Source organism: Pungitius pungitius, chromosome 2 (assembly GCF_949316345.1).
Source record: "Pungitius pungitius chromosome 2, fPunPun2.1, whole genome shotgun sequence".
Classification (NCBI taxonomy): domain Eukaryota; kingdom Metazoa; phylum Chordata; class Actinopteri; order Perciformes; family Gasterosteidae; genus Pungitius; species Pungitius pungitius.
This window is the reverse complement of record NC_084901.1, coordinates 16,500,197-16,524,664: the sequence shown is the minus strand read 5'-3', so window position 1 is coordinate 16,524,664 and position 24,468 is coordinate 16,500,197. Positions and strand designations below refer to the sequence as shown.

The 24,468-nt window shown below is 48.1% G+C and overlaps 1 protein-coding gene across 2 annotated transcripts in view; it reads right to left on the bottom strand.

The window, feature by feature from the left end:
- The window catches only part of fat4 (FAT atypical cadherin 4), an 80,994-nt gene that overhangs the window by 24,463 nt on the left and 32,063 nt on the right, over nucleotides 1–24,468 (bottom strand). For both annotated transcript variants that reach the window (XM_037460776.2, XM_037460777.2), the window contains exons 2-6: nucleotides 14,302–14,433; nucleotides 10,197–10,458; nucleotides 9,450–9,809; nucleotides 6,575–7,500; nucleotides 5,090–5,264 (exon numbers count right to left, since the gene is read on the bottom strand). In XM_037460776.2, the coding sequence (XP_037316673.2) occupies nucleotides 5,090–5,264; nucleotides 6,575–7,500; nucleotides 9,450–9,809; nucleotides 10,197–10,458; nucleotides 14,302–14,433 (1,855 nt within the window). The remainder of the gene's footprint in view (nucleotides 1–5,089; nucleotides 5,265–6,574; nucleotides 7,501–9,449; nucleotides 9,810–10,196; nucleotides 10,459–14,301; nucleotides 14,434–24,468) is intronic.

Here is a 24,468-nt window from a genome sequence, read left to right as displayed (position 1 = left end):
AGCGCAGCGTCAGACGCCTGGTGGTTACAACGATTCCTTTTCTCTGTCCAGCAGGTTTGTAGATCTGTTTTTCTTCTTACACACGCCACAGTGTGACTGTCTCACTGACAGTCACAAAACTAATCTCAGGGAGACATTTTGGTGACTCCAGGAGAACCAGGCCTTCCATTTGTAGACCACTCGTCGGCCCGAAACAGACCAACAGATCAATACCGCTACCTCACCGCTGTCTGAAGTTGGTATCATGGAGCATAATCTCATTTCAGAGGTTGACCTTTGGTTGCTTAGGACAGAAAACCAGAGCAACCTGACACCTCTCTACCAGGTGATTACAGGCTCACTTGATCTGTATTCACCGCACGCTGGAGAGTTATCGGCAGCATCGCTCCAAAAGCCAGCGGTGTGTATTTCCTCCAAACCCACCTCGGTTGTTATTGCACGCCGGATGCAGAGGACCATGCTCTCTCAATCAGTAAAGTAAATAAAGGACCTTGTTGTGCCAGGTTTTGCCCCTGCGTGGACACCGCAAAAGGACAAATCCTGGCGATGACCCTGTCTCCGAGACCTGAGTCGGCCTCCATGCACACACAGACGTTACACTCCGGGGTGATGCTGGCATCTCCTCTCGCACAAAGCCCCCCCCCCGAAACCGTCCCGAAAGGGCTTCAAAGTTCCATTCCGTGTGCTAATATTTCACCTCTGAATCCGCGTCGATCACTTTGGTAAAAAAAACACAACAAGTGAAGAACTCCAGAGACAAATAACGAGCTCGCAGGACCCCGAGGCCTAACTAGACCCGCTGACCACCTGTCGCCTCCTCGTCCACCCCGCAGCTCCACAGACAGTATCCTCTGTAAGCCTCTCAACCCCAGAGAGCATTGTCTAACACAAGCATATGACCACGCGTCTAAGCACCTTATCGGTGTACGTTACCGCCGGACAAATCACATCAACCTCCAAGGAGGTGCCGTGGCCATACTCTCTGAACCGGGAGGGGGGGAGGGGGTGGTTAAGCGAGCTGTTTTCTGGCCGCTGCAGCTGTTACGGGTGCGGACTCGGCAGCAGGAGCCTGGCGGGGGACAGTGGGGGGTGGGGGGGGGGACAGTGGGGGTACGGGGACAGTAGCACCCGCCTCCTGGGAAAAAGGTCTGAGCTGCGCTAAGAAGCAGGTTTGAGTGTCTCAGCTGACACAAGAGATAATCTCTTCCTCCAACATGTGACTGACTGATGTTTTATGGAACCCCCCTCAAAAAACCGGATTCTCCCCCCCCCCCCCCCCCCCCCCCCCCCCCCGCCCCCCTCCCTCAGGACAGGACAGGTTGACTCAGGGAAGACGGATGAATGTGCAAACTTATGAGACAGCCCGTGTGTAGCCTGAAGCTTAAGGCTAAACGGTTAATTGCGGTTTATGGACTGGGGCTGGATTGTGCTCTTAAGGGACAGCGTAAATAAAACAGATCATTACTTGAGGGGGGGGGGGGGGATTGGCTGGCCTTGCGGCAAAATTGACATTTTTCTGCCTCTGAGAACCTGTTGCTTTGCAACAAAGCTTCTTTTAATGCGACTCGGTTGGGCTGCGGTGAATGGCCCCGGCGGAGCCGAGTGCAGAAGAAGCCGTCACCGTTGCACCGTTTGCCAAACACGGGCAGAGTCAACACGGGCTTTCTCACACTTAACAAGCAGTGGACAGTGAAAGGGACATCGGAGCAGAAAAAAGCTGCCAGCATAAAGAGGTAAGAGTGTTGTTCTCTGATAATACGGCAGTCTCGCAGGCATTCGTCAAATTGAAGCTAATGGTATGCTGCTTCTCGGTTATTTATGGAGTGCCGCGTCCGGCTGCTTTTTGCATCATTTCTTGGCCATATGTCACGGGTAGGGTTTGCGGGTGGGGTTTACGGATAGGGTTTGGCGGTCAGCGGGCCCCGGCGAGTGAAGCAAATCGACAGAACACAAGTGCTGCTTTTTTGCCTCATATTTTAGGGCCTGTGGTGAGATTTTATGAAGTGATGCGCCTCTTGTGTTTTTAATTTTTTTTTGGGTTAACAATGGTGCTTTTATTTGCTGTGTCGTGACATTATTTGGAAATCCAAATTAGGCGGTGCATCTGGGGAGCCAGTGGATCTTAACCAGCGTGCAAGTGAAGGACACACTGGGAGCACGACTCCCTCAAAGCACCACTCTATAATGTTCATGCCTCGGCCACATGAATCTGAGATATGATATTGCTAAGTGCTAAGGAGGGAAAAATATTCACACACAGTATAATAATGTACTGCTGGTCGTTAAAAAGAGAAAAGCAACAACTACAATGAGTTCTGGTAAAAAAATCTGCTTTACGAGAAAGTGCTAAACCAGATTCCCCAGAGAAACACTGCAAATAAACCTCATTAAAGAAGTGGATTTTGCCAAACCATTCTTCCAAACCCACACCAGCCCCCATTACCTACCAAAGCTATTTACACAAACACTCAGATGGAGCTATTGTTAAAGTGCACAAGTGAGTGGAAAAGAGAAATCAGGCCATCGGAAAAAAAAAAAAAAAACTCTGCAAGCTGCATGTTGTTGCAGTTTTTTAAAGAGCTCATCCATGTTACTGCTGTGTTAAAGTGCACTTGAGGAACCTGGTATTTTATTTGGCTACTTACTGTTTTGCCACCAGACTCTAGACTGGCTGAAGATTTTTTGGGAGCAAGTGATGGATATCTAGAGATATATCTAGATGGATATATAGACGTTTTGAATCTGCGTTGTCAGGTGTGCGTGCAGCACTTAACTTGCTCTAAGTTTCTATTAATGTAACGTGCTACAGATGAATAGATACCTGTTATTTGTTGATTTTGTTCAAAACATGACAGGAGATGAATCAATTGAAGGTGAAAAAGCTCTAGAACCACTAGGAGGGGGGGTTATGCACCGGATCCATGGGAGCCATTTAAGAGACTAAAAGGCCACGCTTTAAAGCAGTGATGGAGAGAAGAATTTCCTTCAGACACCAACATACAGCTGCTGGCAATTTTATTTTACTTACTGCGAAAAAAAAGTGAATTATTCTCTTCATGATCCTTTTATTCATGAACACTGGAAATAAGTGAATCGTTGGAATGAGAATGGAAAGAATGCCATCAAACCGGTTGGTTCTCAACAAAAGGTTATTCAGCTGCCAAAACATCAGACCAGCTGCCAGACACAGAAATACGTTTTCTTTAGCCACTATTACATAAAAACTCAGGGGCAAATGCATTTTTTTCAGATTCTTCCAAATGGCTCATACCGTATGAATCCAATTGGCCTGCAGCTGACTCTAGATGTTGGTGGGATCAGCTTCTCACCCTGCAGCCGCCGACGTCTCCGTCCGAGTTAAACTCAGAAACAACTTTCCGTAAACAGGGGGGGGGGGGGGGGGGGAGAGAGAGAGAATCCTCGAGTTTCCTCTCAACAGGACGCCTTGTAAAACACCTCCATGCAGCTTGAGCGGATGCCACGTTTCGGGAGGTGCCGCACACAGATTTTTTCAGATAATGGCCGGCGTTTGCCAAGTTCTGCCGCCTTCCCGAGCCAGAACCCATTATTGGAATCGGCACCCGGAGAGCTCTTTTCTTTCCATCCACTTCCTGACAGGCTTTCGGGGAGGGGGCGGGGGGGGTAGGAGCGCGGCAGGCACAGAGCGACTTGGAGCGACCCGAGGCGCCGGCCCGGGTGCTGCGATTAATCATTTTATCACCCACTGGAGCGATGGGAAGGGTCCCCCCCGGGGGGTGGGGGGGGGGGAAGACGGCACTCGATGCAACAAACACAACAAGCGCGCACACCGGCGGGTGAACGTCAGTGGATGACTCCGACTCACAGAACAGAAACAGCGGAGAGAAGGGTGCGAGTCGGACCAGTAAAGATAAAGGCAGACGCTAACGTGGTGTGATGAATGTCTGTGGTGGGAATCGGGTCACGGGAGACGGCAGAATCGGAGACATGTCTGCATGTCTGCACCATCCACCTTGGACATCTGCTGCCAGAAAGCGCCTGGGAGAACCATTTCCTCCTCGCTGTCTAAGCCGAGGCCTCAAAAATGTGAGAAAATGCTGCTGGGTAATTTGGCCGGTACCATGATTATGGGTTTTTTGATATTTTGATATTCTACCCCAAGTCCCTCTTTTTTTTTTTTTTTTTTTTGGAGCCACTCACCAACATTGCAATGAAACGTCCTGTCAAAATATTTTGGAATTGTTGTCAGGGCTCTAAATACGGCCTCCTTGTGAGGCGCACAAAAAAAAAAAAAAGGGATCGAATCCTAATGAGTATGTTTGCTTCTTGGTGCAACTTTGTCCACGTGGCACGGACCTCTGCAGAGCACATGGAAGCAAGGGAATCATGACGAAGGAACAAATAACCCGAGAAAGCTGCTCCTGCACGGCTCAAACGTGACAATCTGACCCAAACAACGAACGAGACAACGCACGTAACGGTCCAAGTCTCACTAAACCCCCGTGCACAGTCAAAAATACACGGCGCTATGACTGGTCACATGGTCAGCGCCTTGGAATGACACAGAAGCGCCGTGCCGGAGCGGCTGGGGGGGGGGGGGGGGGGGGGGGGAACGTATACTTAGCTGGGAAACCATGTGATTTGGCTGCGACGGGGATACGCATGTTCTCCTTTAGACTGCACATTAACCGGCCTCCATGCAATAACAAGTCAACCTTTTATCTGGCTATAACAAGCTCTACCGCCGTATCCAAATAAACAGAGGATGCTGTTCCCTTGTACCCGCTGAAAGGACTTCAGGCGGATAGGTCCAAAAAACACCCGCTATTTTGAAAGCTGAAAAAAAACCAAAAAAAACTCCTGATTGTTTAGTTTATGATGCCACAACAAAACAAAAAATAGAGCTTTGCGCACACTGTGAACCCAAAATGCCGTTTGTTGACACTGGTGTTAGTTTATAAAAACGTTATTTTTCAGCTTTTTTTTTTAAACCGGCCAATTACAAAATTGGTTTCTGGCTTTGCCAAAATTCTAGGTCTTCACCAGATGCGAGAGGTTGCACAGGTGGGGACGTCGCGACGCAAAGATGCAAAGACTCAAACGGACTCACCTGAGTCGGTGGCTGTGATCAGCAGGACGTACGTCCCTTGGGCCTCGCGGTCCAGCGTGCGGGTCACGCTCAGCTGACCGCTGGACGACAGGCTGAAGGCGCCCTCGTCGTTCTCGCCGCTCAGCATGTAGCTCAGCTGGCCGTTGGCGCCTTGGTCGTCGTCCCTGGCGACGACCTGGGGGGGGGGGAACACAGGAAAAAAAAAGCCTCTTCAGGGACCCAAACCATCAAACTCCATCTTGAGCAAGAAATGTGTTTTTCATTTTTCCAGCTGCCGAGCTGCAGGTTGTCTGGAGTATAAACAGTCAGAGGCAGCTTCAGCGGCGTGGCAGCCGTGGTGGAAAGTCACATGGAATACACGTAAGCGCGGTTTAGCCTCTGCGATCCAATATTAAGCAAAAGACGATGAGTCACAACTCGTCTTCTGATGTATGAAAAGTTGAATTTGGGACCAATAAATACCACTAGTATTACGTGGCCGGGTCTGACATTACTGGCCATTTTTTTTACATTACCGCTCAATTGACAATTCAATTCAGTTGAGTCCGGTTGGTGCTTCTAATAAAATAAATACCATCGATAGTCTTGCAAAGTAAAAAAGTAAAGAACTTCAAAACCATGTTTAAAGTCCCAGTGGAACGGAAGTCGCGGCGTAAGAATCTTCTGTACTGTGACAGATCCCCCCCCCCCCCCCCGTCGCCTTTTTTTTTCTTCTGATAAATATGTGGCTCAATTCACACAGGCGACTTGAGGTGGCAGTGACCCAGAATGACCGTCCTGCCGAAGCAGCTGAAGGCTAATCACCACCACGGTGCCGGGCGGCACTCTGAAGGTAATTGTTGAGGGAAGGAAGATCATTACTTTATTCACTTTGTCTAATCAGACGTTCCCAGGGAATCCACAAAAAAAAAAAAAAACCTGAGTAAGAAACTATTAATCAAGTCTTTGCCTTTCATCCTGCATTAAACTACCCCGTTGCCCCCTGTTGCATTGTGGGCTCTGCCGTGTCCTTGTGTAGTAGAAGCCTACCTGGACCCGTTCCACCACGTAACTGTACCCTCATTTCCTGACGAGGTACACAAGCGGAAAAGAAAATGGAACTGCGGCATCACTGGAAATCAGTCCGACTCTTTTTTTTCATACACGGCTCATTTAGTCATCAGGTTGGTTGAGACGTTACCGGACCTCTCATGCAATTTAGCCCCGTCTCATATTTTGGCAAAAACCCTAACCGTGCGTATCAAATTGCCGCCATATATCATTTGTGTATCATTTTGTATGTATGATGTATTTTTCATGGCATTCAGCAAAAAAAGTGGTTCAGTGCACCAATACGACTCACATACCTGCACCTATTAAGTTAGTATTACTGAAAATGCAGTTAAGGCATTAGCTTGTTTAAGTCCTTAGAACTTCTTTGCCCTCAGGAAGTCTGTAAAACATCAAGGCACGTCTTCACAAAAAGGTAAAGACAAACACACTGACCTGCAGAATGTTTTCCGGTAGGTTCTCCAGGTTCTCCTGAACGTGGACGGTGTAAGGAGACAGCTCAAACTCGGGGGGGCAGTCGTTGACGTCCAACAGCACGATGTTGACGGTGGCCCGGTCCGCCTTGGGGCTGCTGCCTCGGTCGGCGGCCTGGACCACCAGCGAGTAGGACCCGCGCGCCTCGCGGTCCAGCTGCCTGGCCACCGAGATCACCCCCGTGACCGAGTCGACCCGGAAGTCGGAGTTTCCGTCGCCGCCCCCCGAGACGGAGAACCGGACCTGCCCGTTGGTGCCCTCGTCCGCGTCGCTGGCGAACACCCGCAGGACGTCGGTCCCGGTCAGGGTGTCCTCGCCGATCTCCACGTCGTAGATGTTCTGCGAGAAGCTCGGCGTGTTGTCGTTGACGTCCAGCACCACCACGGTCACGTCCATCGTCGAGGACAGCCGGGGTTCGCCTTTATCCGTGGCCACGACCGTCAGGGTGCAGTTGGACAGCTCCTCGCGGTCCAGCTCGCCGACCAAGCGGACGTCGCCGTCGATGGTGCCGATGCTGAACTTGCCGATGAAGGGCCCTTTGAGGGAGTACTCGACGTAGCTGTTGGGCCCGCTGTCGGCGTCCGCGGCCTGGGCGGTGAACACCACCGCGTCCACCGGCGCGTTCTCCTGGATGTAGGTCATCCGCTGAGAGGTGAAGGTCGGCGGGCAGTCGTTGACGTCCAGGAGGATGACGGACACCTGGGCGGTGCTGGTGAAGCGGGCCGCGGGAGGAGGAGCGAGGTCGTTGACCGTGATCACCAGGTTGTAGAAGGACTGGGTCTCCCTGTCCAGGGCCTTCTTGGTCTGGAGGACTCCGTCCTTGCTGATGACAAAGTGTCCCTGGGAATCTCCGGACGCAATTCTGTAGAGCAGCTGGGCATTCGGGCCTGGAACACATTGGGAGAGGAAATCAGAAGACAACAAGGTCGATTTTGGTTTTACTACAGCGGCATGTTGGTCAGCTCCACTCTTAATAAATGTTTTGTTCGGTAAAGTATGAAGAAAATGCATGAATCTCTCACGACTCAAAGTGACATCCTCGAAAAGGTCCAAACCGTCCCATTTGTTATTCGCTACAACGCATGACAAAGAGAAACATAAACCATCCTATTGGATTAATCTGGCAAAGGTTTGACACAGCTGCTTTAAAAAAAAAGTGACTTAAACGATTTCATTACAGCAAGATAACTGGGAGCAGTTGCTGCCAAAAGATACCAAACATCAACTAAGAATACTGTGTGAAACATTAAATTACATTTGTATTTTGTTCCCAAGGTTAAATGTGTTACTTTCCTCCAGTGGATAACAGACAAACCTGCAACCAAAATGTAATTATGTTGGAGCAATCTGCTATTGGGGGGGGGGGGGGGGGGAAATTAAGTCTTATTAAGTCCCCCCCTCTCTCTGTACTAATCAGGCTGAGGGTTTGGGTTTATTTTTAACAAACATTACTTGTCCAGTTGGCCTCACCGTGCCAAATAGAAAACAAATCGGAACCAGGAACCATTTAGTGTGGCCCTGAATTAAAAGAATGGCCAGATGACAAACAGTCGGGACCCCGCGGTTAGAGGTCGAATGTTGATATTTTCGACCAGCGCGCATTGTTGAAGGCTGCGTCTCGGCCGTGTGCCTTATCTGCATCCATTTCCACGCATTGTGCACGCACCGGCCCCCGGAGCTCCGTCCGATACTCTCGAGTACGCGAACCGGCCGCAGCACGAACCGCCGCTATCGAGAAGTCAAAAGACGGAAACTGGAGGTTGTGTTGCATTGAAAAGCAAAGATTGATTCAAAGTGTCGATGGGTGCGAACCATCCATCTTTGAAAGCCCCCGGGCCTGAGCCGCAGCACTGCCCTGGAAGTGGTAGGGGGGTGGCGGGGGGTGAAATGAGCTTAAATTGAGCGTCTGTAATTCAGCTCAACGGGGTATTCGTGTGGAAAGCGCCGGGCTTCTTCCCACACTCAGCCGTGTGTTTACAGTACACAAGTAATCCCTTATCAAAGGCTCGAGTGCCACTTCCATTCCAGTTCAGACCGAGTCGAGGAGGTCGGGGAGGTCGGGGTGGGGGTGGGGGGGGGGTAGGAAGTGGTAACAATGGCGGCGTTTTATTCTGACAGCGCAGGGGGCAGCGGCCGTGTATCTGCCGCGTTTCGTCGGGGTGTTCGTGCGAGACGCAGAGTAAAAATAAAAAGGGAGGTTGGAGAGCTTCTGTGTAACCAACTGTCATAACGAAATGACAGGGCTGCATTAAATTAATCTGCTTTGGGCAAACTTGCATATTTTAGGGGATTACATAACTGCTTCAGACATAATGACATCTCTGGGATACCTGACCGCAGTTATGAAATATTGTCTCCTGAAATATTTTCCTTGCAGTAAGTCAACTTCTCCGGATCTGGACGTGTGGCCAAATCTTTCTAAATATGTCAAAGAAAAACATTCCTTATTGTTCCCTTGAGATTGTATTTGTAAAGCCAACAAGAAAATATACATGGAAATTAGTACAACGTCAAATCAGTGCCAACAAAAATGTTGATCATGGAGGTGTGTAACGGTTGCCAAATCCATTAGCAATAGATTAATGATAGATTAAGTCGGTACTTTGCCAATAAAAAATTTAAATGGATGCATCTATTAGAGCCTGATCAACATATTATTTCATCACATATGTCTAGTGACATGTTTTACTGAGTTGATATTCAACGCGTTTTACAGATTCGAGTTTCCGTGGATTCCAAAAATAACCCTTGTATTATTTTATCCAATAAACTAAAATCTTTCTCCACTGGTGCGTTCCCTTAGCCCCGCCTCCCACACCACCCCCGCCGGACGTACCGTCGTCGGCGTCTGCGGCCCCGACGGTGACCACGGCGGATCCGGGCGGCAGGCCCTCGGACACCGAGGCGCTGTACGTCGTGGCGTTGAAGACGGGCGCGTTGTCGTTGACGTCCAGCACGTTGAAGTAGACCCGGACGCCGCTGGCTTGGCCGCCGCCGTCCCGCGCCCTGGCCGTGAGGATGTAGTAGCGCTGGGCCTCGTAGTCCAGCGGGCGCGTCACGTTGAAGACGCCCGTCACCGGGTTGAGCAGGAAGGCCTCGTCCTCGTCCTCCTCCTCCTCCTCCTCCAGCGAGTAGGTGACCTCGCCGTTCGCCCCCGAGTCGGAGTCGCTGGCCAGGATCGCCGCCACGATGGAGCCTGCGAGGGTCGGGACGTTAAGACTATATATATATATACATATATATTTATATAGCAACAAGCCTTCTATCAACTCACTGCCTGAACAGAAGCCAAACCCCTGGTACTGATGACATAAGAGGTGAAAACAAGGGCTGGTTTTTATTAGCTTTATTTACTTAATCGTATCTTCATTACGTCGTCACTTGGCTCCCGTTCTTTGATAGATTTCCAAATGGATCAAACATCAGTTACTGGGACTTTGACCTCTCGGAAGTGTTTTAAATCAAAAAGGAAGACACGGAGGATTTGGAGGAGCTGTAACGCTCCTATGAACGTATTCTTATGAAGACGCTGACAATTCGAGTTCCTTGTGAGCTGCACAGAAAGCCGGCGGCGAGTCTTTACCCGGCGCCGTGTCCTCGGGGATGTCGAAGGAGTACACGAGCCGGGAGAACTCGGGCGTGTGGTCGTTGACGTCCTTCACGGTGATGTTGAGCCGCATGTCGGACGACTGCTTCCCGTCGTCGGCGCGCACCAGCAGGGAGTATTTGGACCGCCGCTCCCGGTCCAGCTTCCGGGTGGCGATCAGGTCGCCGGACTCGGGGTCGATGCGGAAGCTGTCGTCCGCCCCGCTGACGATGGTGTAGGTCACCAGAGCGTTGGGACCCTGGGGTGTAAAAAAAAAAACACAGCATATTATAGTTTGTAGCGGATGGAAAATGAAGTCACTTTGCATAATCAGCGTGTAAGCCAGCGCTTACTTATACTAATTGATAATCCCTTTACGATGCATTTACAATGCGTGATGTATTAGAAATATGGAGATTATAAAAATACACTATGATCAGATAAGAATCAGGGAGCAGCGGCGGTTTCGGCTAAATTGATACCAGGCGGTTGGCGGTTGGGATCTAAAAATGAAGGGACAAAGGTTGAAAGTGTCCCTTAACAAAGGTTTAAACTTTTATTGTACGTTTTGAGAAAATCTGAGTTTCGCCAATGAGTGCAGTAGCTGAAAGAGAAGAGGACAGGCCTTGCCCAGTGAAGAGGGAGCCGCTCTCGCTCTTTGAACTTTTTTAGGGGCTCCAGTGTTCCTCTGAATGGGCCCCGACGACAGAGCTGGACATTTGTGTTTGTGCCGTTGGGACAATCGGAGATCAGACAACTGTCTCACTGCGCGTCCTCTGCCAACAAAAAAAAAAAGCGACATCAAAAAGCTGCTGCTATTCAGCGAGATTGAGCTCTGGTTACAGCCGGTTTAGAGCGGAGCTAAAAACGTCTGTGCATTATGCGCACGTCCACACATGCACTTAATGCTGGACAATGGTGCTCGCACAACTAACATGCGAGCAGTGGGGCTGTCCTCTGGCTTAATCTGTGGCTCTCAGGCTTGTATTTGCTGAGCAGGTCCTCCTCTCGCTGAAGGAAGAAAGGTTCCCAATGAAAATGTGACTCTCGCTGCTTCTCGTGGTGCAATATTCTTTTATGATTGATTTACAACAAGGTTTTTTTTATTTATTTATTTTAATTAAAGGGGCGCAATGTGTAAAAAAAGGCTAAATAACAATTTATGGCTATAGCCATTGCAGTTTCATATCATTTCTGGAACAGAGGAGAAAAATAATAAATTCTGTCGGTCACGGAGTGGATTTAAACAGCTTTCCCTTCTATGTTTAACAGACTTTCTGCAAAAAGCAACAAGTCCAGACACGCCGGTCGTTGGCCAAATGCTGCGGAAGGGACTCAATATCAAGTTCATCTTATCTCTTTTTTACGACGGATTAAACCTGGTCTCAGAACCAGGCCCCCATAATAAAAAATGAAAAAAATAACAGAGGGGTGGGGGGGGGGACGATCAGGAGGAACGTAGCGAGGCCACGCTCATCTAACCGCCCTGCGGTCATCAATCAGTGGCTCCAGATCTGGTAATCCCATCAGCCACCTGGGCTGCAGGCCCGGGACCCAACACCCGCGGTTTTGCCAATTAATTTTCTGATAGGGTTCAAAGGCAGAGCGAGGGAGATGGGAGGGGCTGAGCAGGGGGGGGGGGGGGGGGGGGGGCAGGGGGACACTCTCCTCTCCCTCGCTTTGCTAAACTAACATAGTAATTAAGATCTTTCACACACTCAAACACCTACGTACCAAGAGGGTGCCCTCTTGACCTTCACTTAAGTTTGACTACTTTACAGCTTGGGTTGTTTGGAGGGGAGGGGGGGGGCGGGAGAGGGGAACTCATTTACCACATGAGTGGTTTATGGGAGCGAGCGGCCCGCGCGAGGAGGGAGAGGTGCGAAGCGGCGATGGCGAGGCTTCCTGTATGCGACAGCGGCGAGCGCGCGGGCCAATCATAACACAGACTCCCGAAAAACAAGCAACATGTCGCGGCCGACAGCTCCGACGGGAAGCCCACGGAGGGAAGAGGTGGAGTAGCAACGCTACAGTCACAACTGCAGGGAGGGGGTCTTGAAATACACTTCCAGGGGGGGGGGGGGGGCGTGTGAGCCGCTGGAACACATCACCGTGAATTATGGGGGCGACGCGTTCTTCCAGAACATTTATCGATGCACTTTTCTTGATTAAATACGTTTTTTTTTTTTTTTTTTACTGACATATTTTCCACATTCAACATTCAAGGTTCTGTTCTTCCAAATGAGGTGAGAAACATTTTGCACAAAGGCCTCGTCAGCATGACACAAAAGAGCTTTAACTTTTATATCGACATCCTTCTCTTTTGGGGGCTGGAAATGGACGAATGGCGAAAAAACCGGATGCCTAGGAACAGCATTTTAATACCCCTCGCACACGAATCCCACATGTAGCACTGTTAAATTGGAAGGGATCATTACGACGTCTGAATTCATCCCGTCAGCTGGCCAACAGCTTGCACTCTTGGCTCCTCCGCGGCGCCTCACACATGTGGCTTTCTCAACGAGGAGCTGCGGAGCGCTCCGTACGCTCGGTGTCAGCGCGACTTAAGTTTCCTGCGTAAGGATGTGGGCAAAGAGTTGGCCCCGGGCCCCCTTATTTCTGGCTCCGAGCGAGAGCCGGGATGAAGTACAGGCTTCTATTTAAGCGAAAACCTATTCATGGCAGCACTGAAGTTTGGAGTAAACATCTCCCCCCCCCCGAATCTGTAATTCCAAGAAGAGGCTACTCTGCATTCTCTTTAAGTGTCTGCGTGCTTTTCTCCTGAGTTTGAATCCAGGAACGTTGCTCCACCGCAAGTTCTTTGGATCGGCCGAGGACGACTTCTACTCAGACCAGCGCGTGCAAAAGTGAACGCATGATTTGCGGAAAAAAAGAAGTCGCGTCGGCACGCGAGGAAAAAGTGAACAACTGCAGGCTTCGATTTCAATTTCACATGAGATCAAAGCTGTGAATGCTTTGGCGCAAATATGTCCTTAAAAACTCCCTGTTGACCAGCCTCCAGGAGTGAGATTTACAGTCAACATAGTATCCCGAACAAAGGGAAAATGGTCCGAATTGAGGCTTTGTACAACTTTCCTCACATTCGGATTAAAGAGAAGGGGGCGACAGCTGTGCAATAAACGACGCGTGTTCTCAGAAGTAAACATGAAATATGTTACATCTTAAGTCTAAATATTCTCCCTTTCTAATCTCTCTCGCCTCTATGACCCGACTTTTCCGTTCCCTTCCGCTGTGTCCTTTGGCCGTGGGTGAGGCACCGCAGACCTCGGAGGGAGAGCCGTGCGTTTCACTCACAGCGGGATCTCATGTCGTCCACATCCTGCCTAAAGCCGCCGGAGACGGAGCCTTTAACTAATTGAGAGTGATCCCGGTGATGCAATAAGAACTATGGGGGGGGCGGAGGGACAACAAAAGAAAAAATCAATGGCTCTGTGACACCTCGGCGCGTCTCAGATAACGTCATGACGAAGACAGTTTGTGTGTGTGTGTGTAGTTGATGTTTGCGTTCCTACGTGTGGATGAAAGGAGGAAAATCTGTAAACGCGTCAATTAACTCTACTTTAATCTAATAAAATCTAATAAAATATTGTGATGTTTTTTTGTCGATTAATCCATTTTCTGTTTAGTTGGCTGGAAACTTTCCCATTTTTACCCCAGTGCATGTGACTTTTTACAACTCATAAGGATAACGTGTAATAGATTCCTGTTGATTCTGCTGGTGCCTTCCTTCTCCACATTGAACAACTTCACCCACGTGCATACGATTCCTCTCATGATCGCAAGGTTGTTTCAATGGCTTTTCTGCCCTGAGTGTCTGCAGGTTTCGCTTTTGGCATGAAAACCGTCCAACTTAAAAAAGATACTAAAAGTCAAATTTTATTCCATCATTGACAGCTGGGTTGGCCTCCGAATCCCATTTGAATATATAGAGGTTACTCCACTGTAGGAAAACAAAATTGAGAGCTTATTTTCAGCTTAAATCACTCCCAGGATATCTATTCGGAAGGCAGTGGAGTGGAAAAAGGGAGGAGAAAAGTGCAAAAACGCTGTCAGACAGAATAGAACCTGGGAGAGCCATTACCTTGTCTGCATCCGCGGCTGTTAGCTGCATTATTTTGAAGCCATCTCCGACGTTCTCCTCAATGGTCACATCCAGAATATCATTGGGGAAAACCGGCGGGTTGTCGTTGACGTCCTGCAGCGTGATCTCCACCTGCAGAGCAAGAATAAACACGAAATCTCCGGTTAAAAGTGCCGCCTCGCGCCGCCTGCTAAGGCCGTTAGGAAAAAGAAGAAACCCGTGCATCTTCTTGGATTTCAGATGATGAAGAAGCTGTAAGCTGTAAGAAGAGAGATCTGCAGAGGAAAGAGCCTTGAAATGATGAGGTGTGGTAAGTTGACTTGAAAGCTCAAAAACTAGTCTCCCGCCTGAACAGCAGAATATTTTGAAATTGTCTATAATTGAAACACCAAAACCTTGGTTGAATTCGTAATACTACATAAACTAAAGTAGGAACTACTCTTATTGCAATTATAATGGGGGAAAAATATATAAATATGGTAGTTAAAAGGTCCTAACGTAACAGTTTCCAAACCCGGCAGGCGAAAGCTAATATTACCGTGACCCCGGACACTCGTAATTTGACGCTGTTTCCGGCCTTTTTTTTTTCATCGATCGCCTGGAAAACGTAAGTGATGTTCATTCATATCTCAACGAATCTACGTGTCAAATCTCATGAATATATATACATATAGATTTACATCCAACTACTGCAGGAAAGTTACTTTGATGAGAGAAAGTAGTAAGACTCAGTCGGGCCACAGGCAACGCTGAGCCGCCTTTATTACTACTTGGAGGTGTTGAAGCTGGATATCTTATTGTGAAAAGTTAGAATTGGGTTCCCGGAAATGTTGACATCATTGATGGTCATTTTGGCGACCCTTTAACCAATATTTAATCTCAGCAAAAAACAAATGTTTAAGAACATTGTTTTACCGGATACTTAAATCCTGGCTGGGTCAGTTAGTTTAGCCTAGTAGCAGTAATAATTAGACACCTGCTAGTTTAGGATAGCTCGTTAAGGATAGCTCGTTAGATAGCGTTAGCCGAACCTACTTTTCATTGTAGCAACTTAACGCACATTGGCTATTTAAGGCCAGTTTGTGACCTGCTTTTTGCAGCAATTGAATATTTGATGCTCCAACACACGAGTAAGTGTTTGTTGTGCCAAATAAACAATACTGTCAGTAAATTTAACCAAAATGGAGGAAAAAGCAACACCAGACAAACCTAGCTTAGCTTAGCGGTAGCAGACCCTGAACATTTCCGCCTGAACACTGGACAAGATGTGATTTTAAGTTGTAAAATATCGATTAATCACATTTCTTAACATGTTTTTGATAAATCCGAATGACTCATTTGAGAAGAAAGCTGAAAAACAAACCAGAAGACGTGTTCACTGAAAGGCAAACCGTAGCGTTAGCACTGCTCCAGATACAATACCCCACATGTTCAACTCTAATAAACTAACATGCCAAGAGAGCTGTACTATTGTGGGTAGAACTCATTCCCACTGTCACTGGAGATCGCGGAAATTGTGCAATTTACAAATTGACTAGAAGCTCATTTCCGTAGAGTGAGCGTAACAGTAGAGCAAACTAACTGCAGCTCTGGGATTCTCACTTTCATGTCGTGGAAACCAAAATAAACGCACATTACTGTCGACCACAGACCCCCACGAGGACACATTTTGTCCCATACAATGTGTGCTGGTAACCTAAACGTATTACAGTAGCAGAAGTTTTTTTGTAACTCAAATGAGGTGATTTTAATCAAATCAAAGCAGCATTTAGCTTTTTCTTATTTGCCATTGAAATGCAGGCCAGCATAAGGATCCCTAACGGGGCATCCTGTTTTGTAGTTGAAATACCTCAAATCCAAAAGTATGCGGACAGCTCTTTCTCTTTTCCTTCACGTGTATTTGGGGAGGCCCCTTTAATAACGGGAAATGTTTTCGCTCCGGCGCGAAATATTTCAGACAATAGTGTGCTTCCAACTTTGTGGCCCTTTTCCGGGTTCAAAACGAGACAATGCCCCCCCCCCCTCGAATGCAACAAAGCCAGGTTGTTTAATTCCCACCCTGCTCCACACCTCACGTGGGCCACGCTTGCACCTACGGCGGGACGGAGACATTTACGCCTCCAGATGCTCTGTGTCTAGTGCGACGATATGACGTCTCCACTTGTGTCCCACAACTTAAACTGCGATCCCCCCCGCCTCCGCGTCCGCTAACCCAAATATGCATTTCAAAGGCGGGTAAACACCGCTCGCTTTTTGAATCATAAACAGACATTTTGCTGCACATTCTCTGTTTATTGACTCTATAAATATGGAAAAGCCGTGTTTAAATTCTCCAGTGATAGGATCTCCATTAATGTTGACAGTTATTATGGTAATTCTTGTGCCAGGCGTCACAAGATGCTCCAACTTCGCTTTTCCGCACCCCCACCCATCAAACACACACACACACACCTACACAGATGGAGCTATGTGTCAGTGAGACGAAATAGGAAATGGGAAAAGAACAGTTGTCAAAAGTCTACAATGGCTGAAGTTTTTTGAGGCAGCAAGAGTTTCCCAGCAGGCATTTATAGAGCGGACAATAGCCCTCAAGGCCATAAGACCACCGAGGTGGTGTGTGTGTGTGGGGGGGGGTTGCAGATACAGCAGCCTATTCAAACCTGGCTATGGACAGGAAAAGCATACATCACAAATCCCAGAAATCTACAGCTGAACAGAAGCAGGAAACTAGCTGCCACAGACTCCTTTTGTACGGAAACAACAAAGAGAAGTTCAGTTCATTAAAGATGACCCAGAACAAAAAAGCTTGAGGGAGCCGAAATGGTGTCACCGCCTGGCTGAATAAAACATGCTGTTTGCCGCCGCAACGACACCGACTGCAGCCCGGGCGAAATCTGCTGCGCGTTATTAAAACCCGTCACTTACTCCTCTGAGTGGCTCGTGCCAGGACAGGGGGGGGGACGGGACGTTGTCCACTTGTTAAACCCACTCTGACTCTGTGTATGTGTGTGTGCATGAGTGGAGATAATTACAGGAGAACAAGACAGATCGTGTCCCCCGGGTCACCGGCGAGGGGAAGAAAAAAAATGTAGCACGCAAAACGAGGCCGCGTGGTGACAGCGGCAGCTCTCGAGTCAGCCCAGGGACCGGGGCAAAGTCAACAAAAACCCCTTGATGTGTAAATAATGCAAGGCCCACTTCAGACGAGAGAACTAATTAGGGCAGAAGTGCAGTTTTGAGAAATAATTACGCTTCCCCCGAAAAGGAATTATTGCCCGGGCTCCCGCGGGACGGGAAGATATCAAAGGAAAATATTACAGAGCAGAGGAAGAAGAAGCGAGGTCATGTGTGTGTGGAGGGGGGGTTGTTCCCTCCACCTTTGGACCCAGGGCGTCCCAGCGGAGGCAGGTGAAACACATTAGTTTACGAGGCAAAAGATTGTGTTTCATGAACTACTGTTTCAAGTTGCAGGTGCCGCCAACTGGCTGCCAGAGTTGTATTATTTATGGAGAGGCATGAATGATTCACGCGTGAAGCGGTTTCCTGGGGGGCTGTCGATGACGAGGCCTTCAGTGATGGAAGGTTATTTGTCCGAGAGGTCGGAGAGAGAACGGCGCTCCTGACGCGACCGCGATGAATGAATCTCGTCACAAGAGCTTAATGATGAACGCGGGACTGACGAGGTGGGATGATTTAGTTGTCTGATGTAATGTAATCTAGTCTCCTTTTCCCCGAATTTGAATTTAAAACCAGTTCAGCCACATTTATATGAAGGCGTGTTTTTACAATCACCCCTAGCGACATCTAGCCATGCGGCTTGGTTTTTAATGTGCCGACATTTTGAGATATCTGCAATTTCCGCGGTGACCCAAATTCGAAAAAGAATTATTTCTTGTTCCGCTAAAGCATGGGAAAAATTAAACAGAAACTTGTCTTTTCAGTAAAATGTGAGCCCATTATCATAAATATTGAGCTCACAGAAACTTGCAGTCCGTTGGAGAACTGTTGAGCGAGAGGTCTGTGGATTGTGACCAAAGAGTAACCAAAAAACATTGATTCTGGAAAATCATGCTGCTGTTGAGTTTTTAAGTGTGATTATTAAAGCTTTGACCATTAATCCGGATGGATAATAAAAGTATCTGCACGGCTGGCAAAATACTGTGTGTTTCTGTAATTTTGGTAAACTGACCCTCAAAAAAAATAATTAAAGTATCGCTGTGTCATTCTTTCACATTCTGTTAAAGAGACTTGCTTGTTGAAGTGAAGCAGACATCAAAGTATAGAAACTCCCCCTCAAAAAGTAATGGAAAATACAAAAAAACCCACTTGTCTAAGTGAGGAGAAACAGTTCTGGTTACAGCTGAACGTAAAAGAATCCCCTGCTTCCCAGAGCACAAACGACCTTTGCCACGTCGCCCGCACCTGAAAAAAAAAGTTCTACTAAACCCTCTGCAGACGCCGAGCACAATCCCATGAACACTTTGGACATATTTTGTCAGTTACCACTCGGTTATTTATGGAAATTCATATTAACATAAGTATTTGTGCCAAAAACAGGACAAAAAAAGTGGGCCTGTGAATGTTGAGCTTATCTGATGGTAAACGCTGCAGCAGGATGCGATCATTTCAACATGATTAAATGTCTCATTAGATGCTGTTGACGACTCGGGGTCAAAGGTTGGCACAACTTCCAGCTCTCGGTAGACTTGGCCTCCGAGATTGAACGATTCCACTTTGCATCACGCCTTTTTTTTTTTTCCTTTACAGCTTTTTTTTTTTAACTGAGTTGCACCCAATGTGGCAAAGAAACTGGAGTCACGAAGCAATTCCAAATATAACACTTCATCACTGAGCCGTCGTAGTTTGCTGTTAGAAGGAATAATTGAGGTTTTGGCGCTAAATGGCTAAACGGCAGAAAGCAATTCGTTCAATGTCATGAAAGCGAATATTCGACAATGTGTAAGTCAATTAACTAATATGATCCAATACTACAATACATCACATTAAATATCATTTAGGACTTACAAATAAGTGCACTTCAATCATAGGGATACAAACTCAGAAGAGCAAGAAACAAGAAAGTGCAATATCATCAAATAAGCCGATTTACAACTTGGACAAGTACAATTTAAGTGCTACAACTATGTGTGATGCACTGAGTCATCACTCTCATGCCTACAGACGCGGAGCCGACCAACAGACGCGCGGGCGAAACCTTTCGAAAAGCCGAACCCTCGCAGGTCGGTGAGGATGTCCCTAACGATTCCCACAACGGCTCCAGCAAAGTGCCGACATGCTAACTCCCCGCGCATTGGAAACGTCTCACCAGTCGTACGAAGCTGCAGCCCGAGAGCCACTGTCTCGTGTCAACCCTTGAGCAGCAAAGCGTGCGGCGTGATCCCGTCACGTCGGATCAACGCCCCGCTGTGTGAGGGGGAGATATGTAAAACGCTGCCTTCAACTAAACGAACTCCCAGCAACCTCCTGGAGACCTGTGCACAAGGACCATCATCATTTCCACTTCATCCTCCCTTCCTGTCCTTCCTCCCTTCGAGGCCGTTTTTGGAGAGGTTCTTGTTGACTCTCTATGGGGGGGAGTTCTAAAGGGTCAAGGACGCCGCTGAGAGTGGCACCTCGTCTTTCAACAACAGAAGGACACGCGACCGGGCAATCGAGACTGGAGTCTGGAGCGCGGTTTCTCCGGGCGTGTGGAGTGTGCACGTGTGCACGTGTGCATGTGTGCGTGCGCGCTCCGGAGACAGGAATGTGAGAGCGGTAACGTGCCCGGAGAAAAAAAAGCAGACAAAGCTGGACCTCGGCCAAACCTCTGTGCAAAGAGAGGAGTCAGGATACGTTCATCCCGACCCCGGAGCCCCCCCCCCCCCCCCCTCCCCACAAAGAAAAAAAAACACATCTGCAAAAAAACAGAGCTAGAGTGAGTAAGAGGAACAGACAGACAAAACAAAACAGGAGGGCCTGCAAACGATCACAATGCACCTCGGCCGTATGTTACCAGCAAGGGGGAGGAGGGGGTGGTGTCGGACAAATGGTTTCAATAAAGGGGATGACTTCTCGGCGGACCACTTCACAAAGTGTTACAAGGCTTGTTTGTCCACAGGAGGCCTCTTCGGGCTCCGAGCAGAACCCCTTTTTCGCATATGACAACAGAAGGAGAAGCACCGACGGGTCATCAGCACCAGCGGATCGTCTCACTGAGGTTCTGGCCCCCGACAGGGGGTTGGGGGGGAGTGGAAACAAAATCGTGATGGATTGTCATGTTTAATTGGCGCCAGCATCCGGGGGCCGAGAAACCGGGGGTTCTTCTTCTACTATAATAAACAGCCGTAACTCTTCCCCTTCTTATTTCTACCTGAGAGAGTTGGATGAAAAGTTGAATTAGACCTTGTGCAAGATCACAGCAGAACTAATGGAGGCGAGGCAACGTTTAGCTCTCCTTGAAGCCCGAGTACAATTCAAAGCCATCCCCCCCCCCCCCCAAATTACCACAGCCTATTAAATGCATCGCGTTATGCATCCTTGGATTAGGAGGTTAGAAGAACATCAAAACAACCACTTTCTGCTTGTGAGATGAAAAGTGGAAAACAAAAATAATTAGCCTATTTGTGAAAGCAATGCTTTGAAGATGCAAAAAGCGAGATGAATTTTCCTTTTTTTTTAAGGGGACTTTAGGGAAAGAATGGAAGGAGAGCCACTGGAGACAGCCGTCCATCGGTGTGGGTGCCACAGAGCTGCGTGCGTCTACGGCCTTATCGCCGCGCTCTCACCACAATTACCTCCAATTACGGCATTCAAATCAGGCAGACCGTGGAAAAGGGAGCAGAATGGACCCTACAAATAGATCCAATACACAACAACTCAACTCTGATTTTTAACAAGGCTTGTTAAATAATAAAAACATAGATTCAATGTATATTGCCATTTTTGGAAAACGTCCTACAGTTGCTTGTCTGCATTGCACTTTCTGCATCTGGTGGACTAACATGTTGAATCCAAAATATTTTTTGGCACAAGATAAGTTCACTCGCTTTTTTTCAGAAGACAATGTCAGCTTTTCAAATTGTATTTACAAAGAATAAGAGGTAAGAGAATGTGTTCCAGCCCTTAAAGACCCATGTCGTTCTCCAACTGATACTGAGGGAGGGGAAATCCCCCAAATTGAAGACCCAAGTTTCGTCTTTCACCCGACAGCTGCGATGCAACACTTTGCTTCGGCTTAAGCTCTCCAGAAGTGCAACGAAGTAGTCGGAATCCGTGCCACCTGGACCACCACAGCTTCAATAACTGGGAAAGTGAGCTGGTATATTTCAGAATTGGATCCCACTTTTAATGGAGGTTTTTTTTTTCCCCCACGCAAATTTGAGGCCTTTTGTCTGAAGCCATCATATATTCACGTGTAAAGAAGGAAGATTGTTTCCGAACGTCCCGGCATCCACTCGGCCTTTACATCAGTTCTATTAGATCAACGCTAATATCAGGCATCTTCATCTAAAGCCCAGGTAGCTTTCCAAGACGTCTGGTAGGTCCACGAGAGGCTCCAAAGACTCTTATGGCATTCATTTTTATAGTTGCTGTCGACCGGTGATGGATGCACGAGATTTCCAAGAGCTGGGCCCGGATGAAAAGACGCATTATTAAAGCATCTCAGGCTGGATTCGACCTGATTATTATCAAACGACGTATCCCCCCCCCCCCCTTAAGCTTATTCCTTCACCTACAAATGAATGACGTTAGATAATTGGCCTGCTGTAACCATGCTCGCGGCTGATTTGATCATCAGTCCATTAGATCTGGTCTTCCACCACGGATACGGTCTGGAGTTCAGAGCGCTTCAAAGGAAATGTTTGCTGGTGACATAGTTCAGCAGGGAGAGTGGGGCGGGGCCACTGGGGGGGGGGGGGGGGGTCATATTTGTCTCCTTTAGTTCCATCAAAATGATTACCTTCCTTAAAAACAAGCATGAGCGGGACAGCGAGTCCGGGAATGTGAGGACTGGCGTGTTTGGGTGGTGTAGAACACCAGCTTTAATCCAAAACAGGCCGAGGATTGTTGTGTGCAACCCCCAGCAGCCCCTGTTAATGTGAACCCCCTGCAGACATTAACAGTGGGAGGTGCAACAGGGTGGGGGTGGGAAGGGGGCTTGAGTGTGTGAACGGGAGAAGCAGTGGGAGTGGGGTGGGGGGGGGGTCATGCAGTAGTTGATATTGTGGCTGACCTGTGGTCCAATAGGAAGCCTAAAGTGTCACCTGTAGCCCTCCTGCTGGTTAGACTAAAAGTAAGATGGTGGCTTTATAGATTTGAGAATGGAAAAAAGTCTGTGGACGACACAAGGGGAACAGATTCAAAAGCTTTGTTCAACAATTCATCAGGCGGTTCTGGTTAATTTCACTCGTCACGAAACATGCCGACATGTAGCTGAATGACACAACGAATGATCGTCAAGTATTAGTTCACCTCTGGACCATCGTCGGCTTTTTCCTCCTGGCGCTTCGCGTTCAAGCTTTAAAAATACTAAAAAGCGGCGCTCCATAATGGAAATGAAAAAAATGAAAGCACGTCTCTTTACCGGGAGCGGGGGAAGTGGTTTGCCCAATTCAGAACAAAAAAATTAAAAGACAAACAGAATTTTGAGGGGTTTTTTAAGGGGAGTTATGCGCTATGTAGCTTCTCCAGACCAAAATCCCTTATTGCATCCATTTGTGTATTCAAGCAGAAAAAGTCCACATGAATAATAATGTGTCGGTAGCTCACTGGTTGATCAATGCAAACCGGTGACGCTCTTAGAATAAACACCGCTTCATCCTGAGCCAAGAAACCACCTCTTTTTTTTTTTTCGACATGAAATAATTCTGCTCTTGTTGGCGCGCCGTACATCTGCCGTGGTCATTTGGGCCTCAGCAGGAACCAGCTTGGCTAGAAAAACCCGATCTGAAGACATTCTGAGGGGCAAACGATTAAAAAAAAAAAAAAAAGAAAAGAAAGAAAAAGACGGGAGAAATGTTGATGAATATAACATGAGGTGGCATAAAAAAGACTTCTGCCAAATTACTTGACAATGAGGGACAGTTTCCCCCCGCTGAGGGCATTCATGGAAACAGACTGGAGGGCCCTGAGATGGCTCTGGCCCCCTCGTCCCTTTCTCACACGCACACACAGATACAAATGGGTGAAAATGCTAAACTCGGCACCAATCACAGGGCAGGCTGTGACGTGCTCATTCATACATGTGTGATGGTAGGACTGCCCCCCCCAACGTGCACATACCTCCACACGCACTTTGCCACTACAAGGAGGTCTTACAAGACTTCGCATGTTTAACTCTCTATTATCATCATGAAGATGGGCCTTCTTAATAGTTCCATCCATCTTAATTAACAAGCCATTTGTATGCACTTCAGCCTCCTGGACGGGGATAGCATGGGAAGAAATCCCGCGGCCAAAAGAGAACTCTGGGGCTCTAAGACATCATTAGCGGATTAAGGAAAGAAAAAAAAAAAAATCAATGGCCTTCCCATGTTGCCTGCACATTTCATTATCTGCCACTGTTCAAAGGCCTTTCCCAGCCTCATCCCTTTTGCATTGAACGGACGGCCTTCCAGAGGCTCGCTCCCCATTCCTTTAGAGCCCCGCATCATTTGAGGCCGCGGCGTCCGCGGTCTACGGGCCCGGGGGCCCCCAAACTTCAACGCCTCGCTGTCTGCGACCGAACGAGCGCGTCGTTCCGGGGGGGGGGCTGCCAGAAATGCGAGTACAATCGCCCCCGGACAAACGAAATAAGAAGAACTGCCCAAAGCACTATTTTTTTTCTTTTAAAAAGAGGCTCAGATTTTTGGGCAGATTTCTGGCGTTCTGAAATGGTCACTTGGTCTTCCCATAGCGCCTGTGTCTGCCAAACAAAAAGCAAATGGTTCAAAAACAGCCTTATGGGTAATTCGCCTTCACAGCCGTCGCTTCTTTTTTTTTTTCCTCTTCTGTTTTTTGTCCCGGGCGGCACGCTCGAACGCAGCTGAATAGCCGAGAGACAATTCATCTCAATTCGCCATTCAGGAAACCAACAGAGAGTATTAATTGTCAACTCATAAAGGCCCCATCGGCGCCCCGTGAGAGGAAGACTTTTTTTTTTTTTTCTCGCTCCCCGCCTCCTTTCTC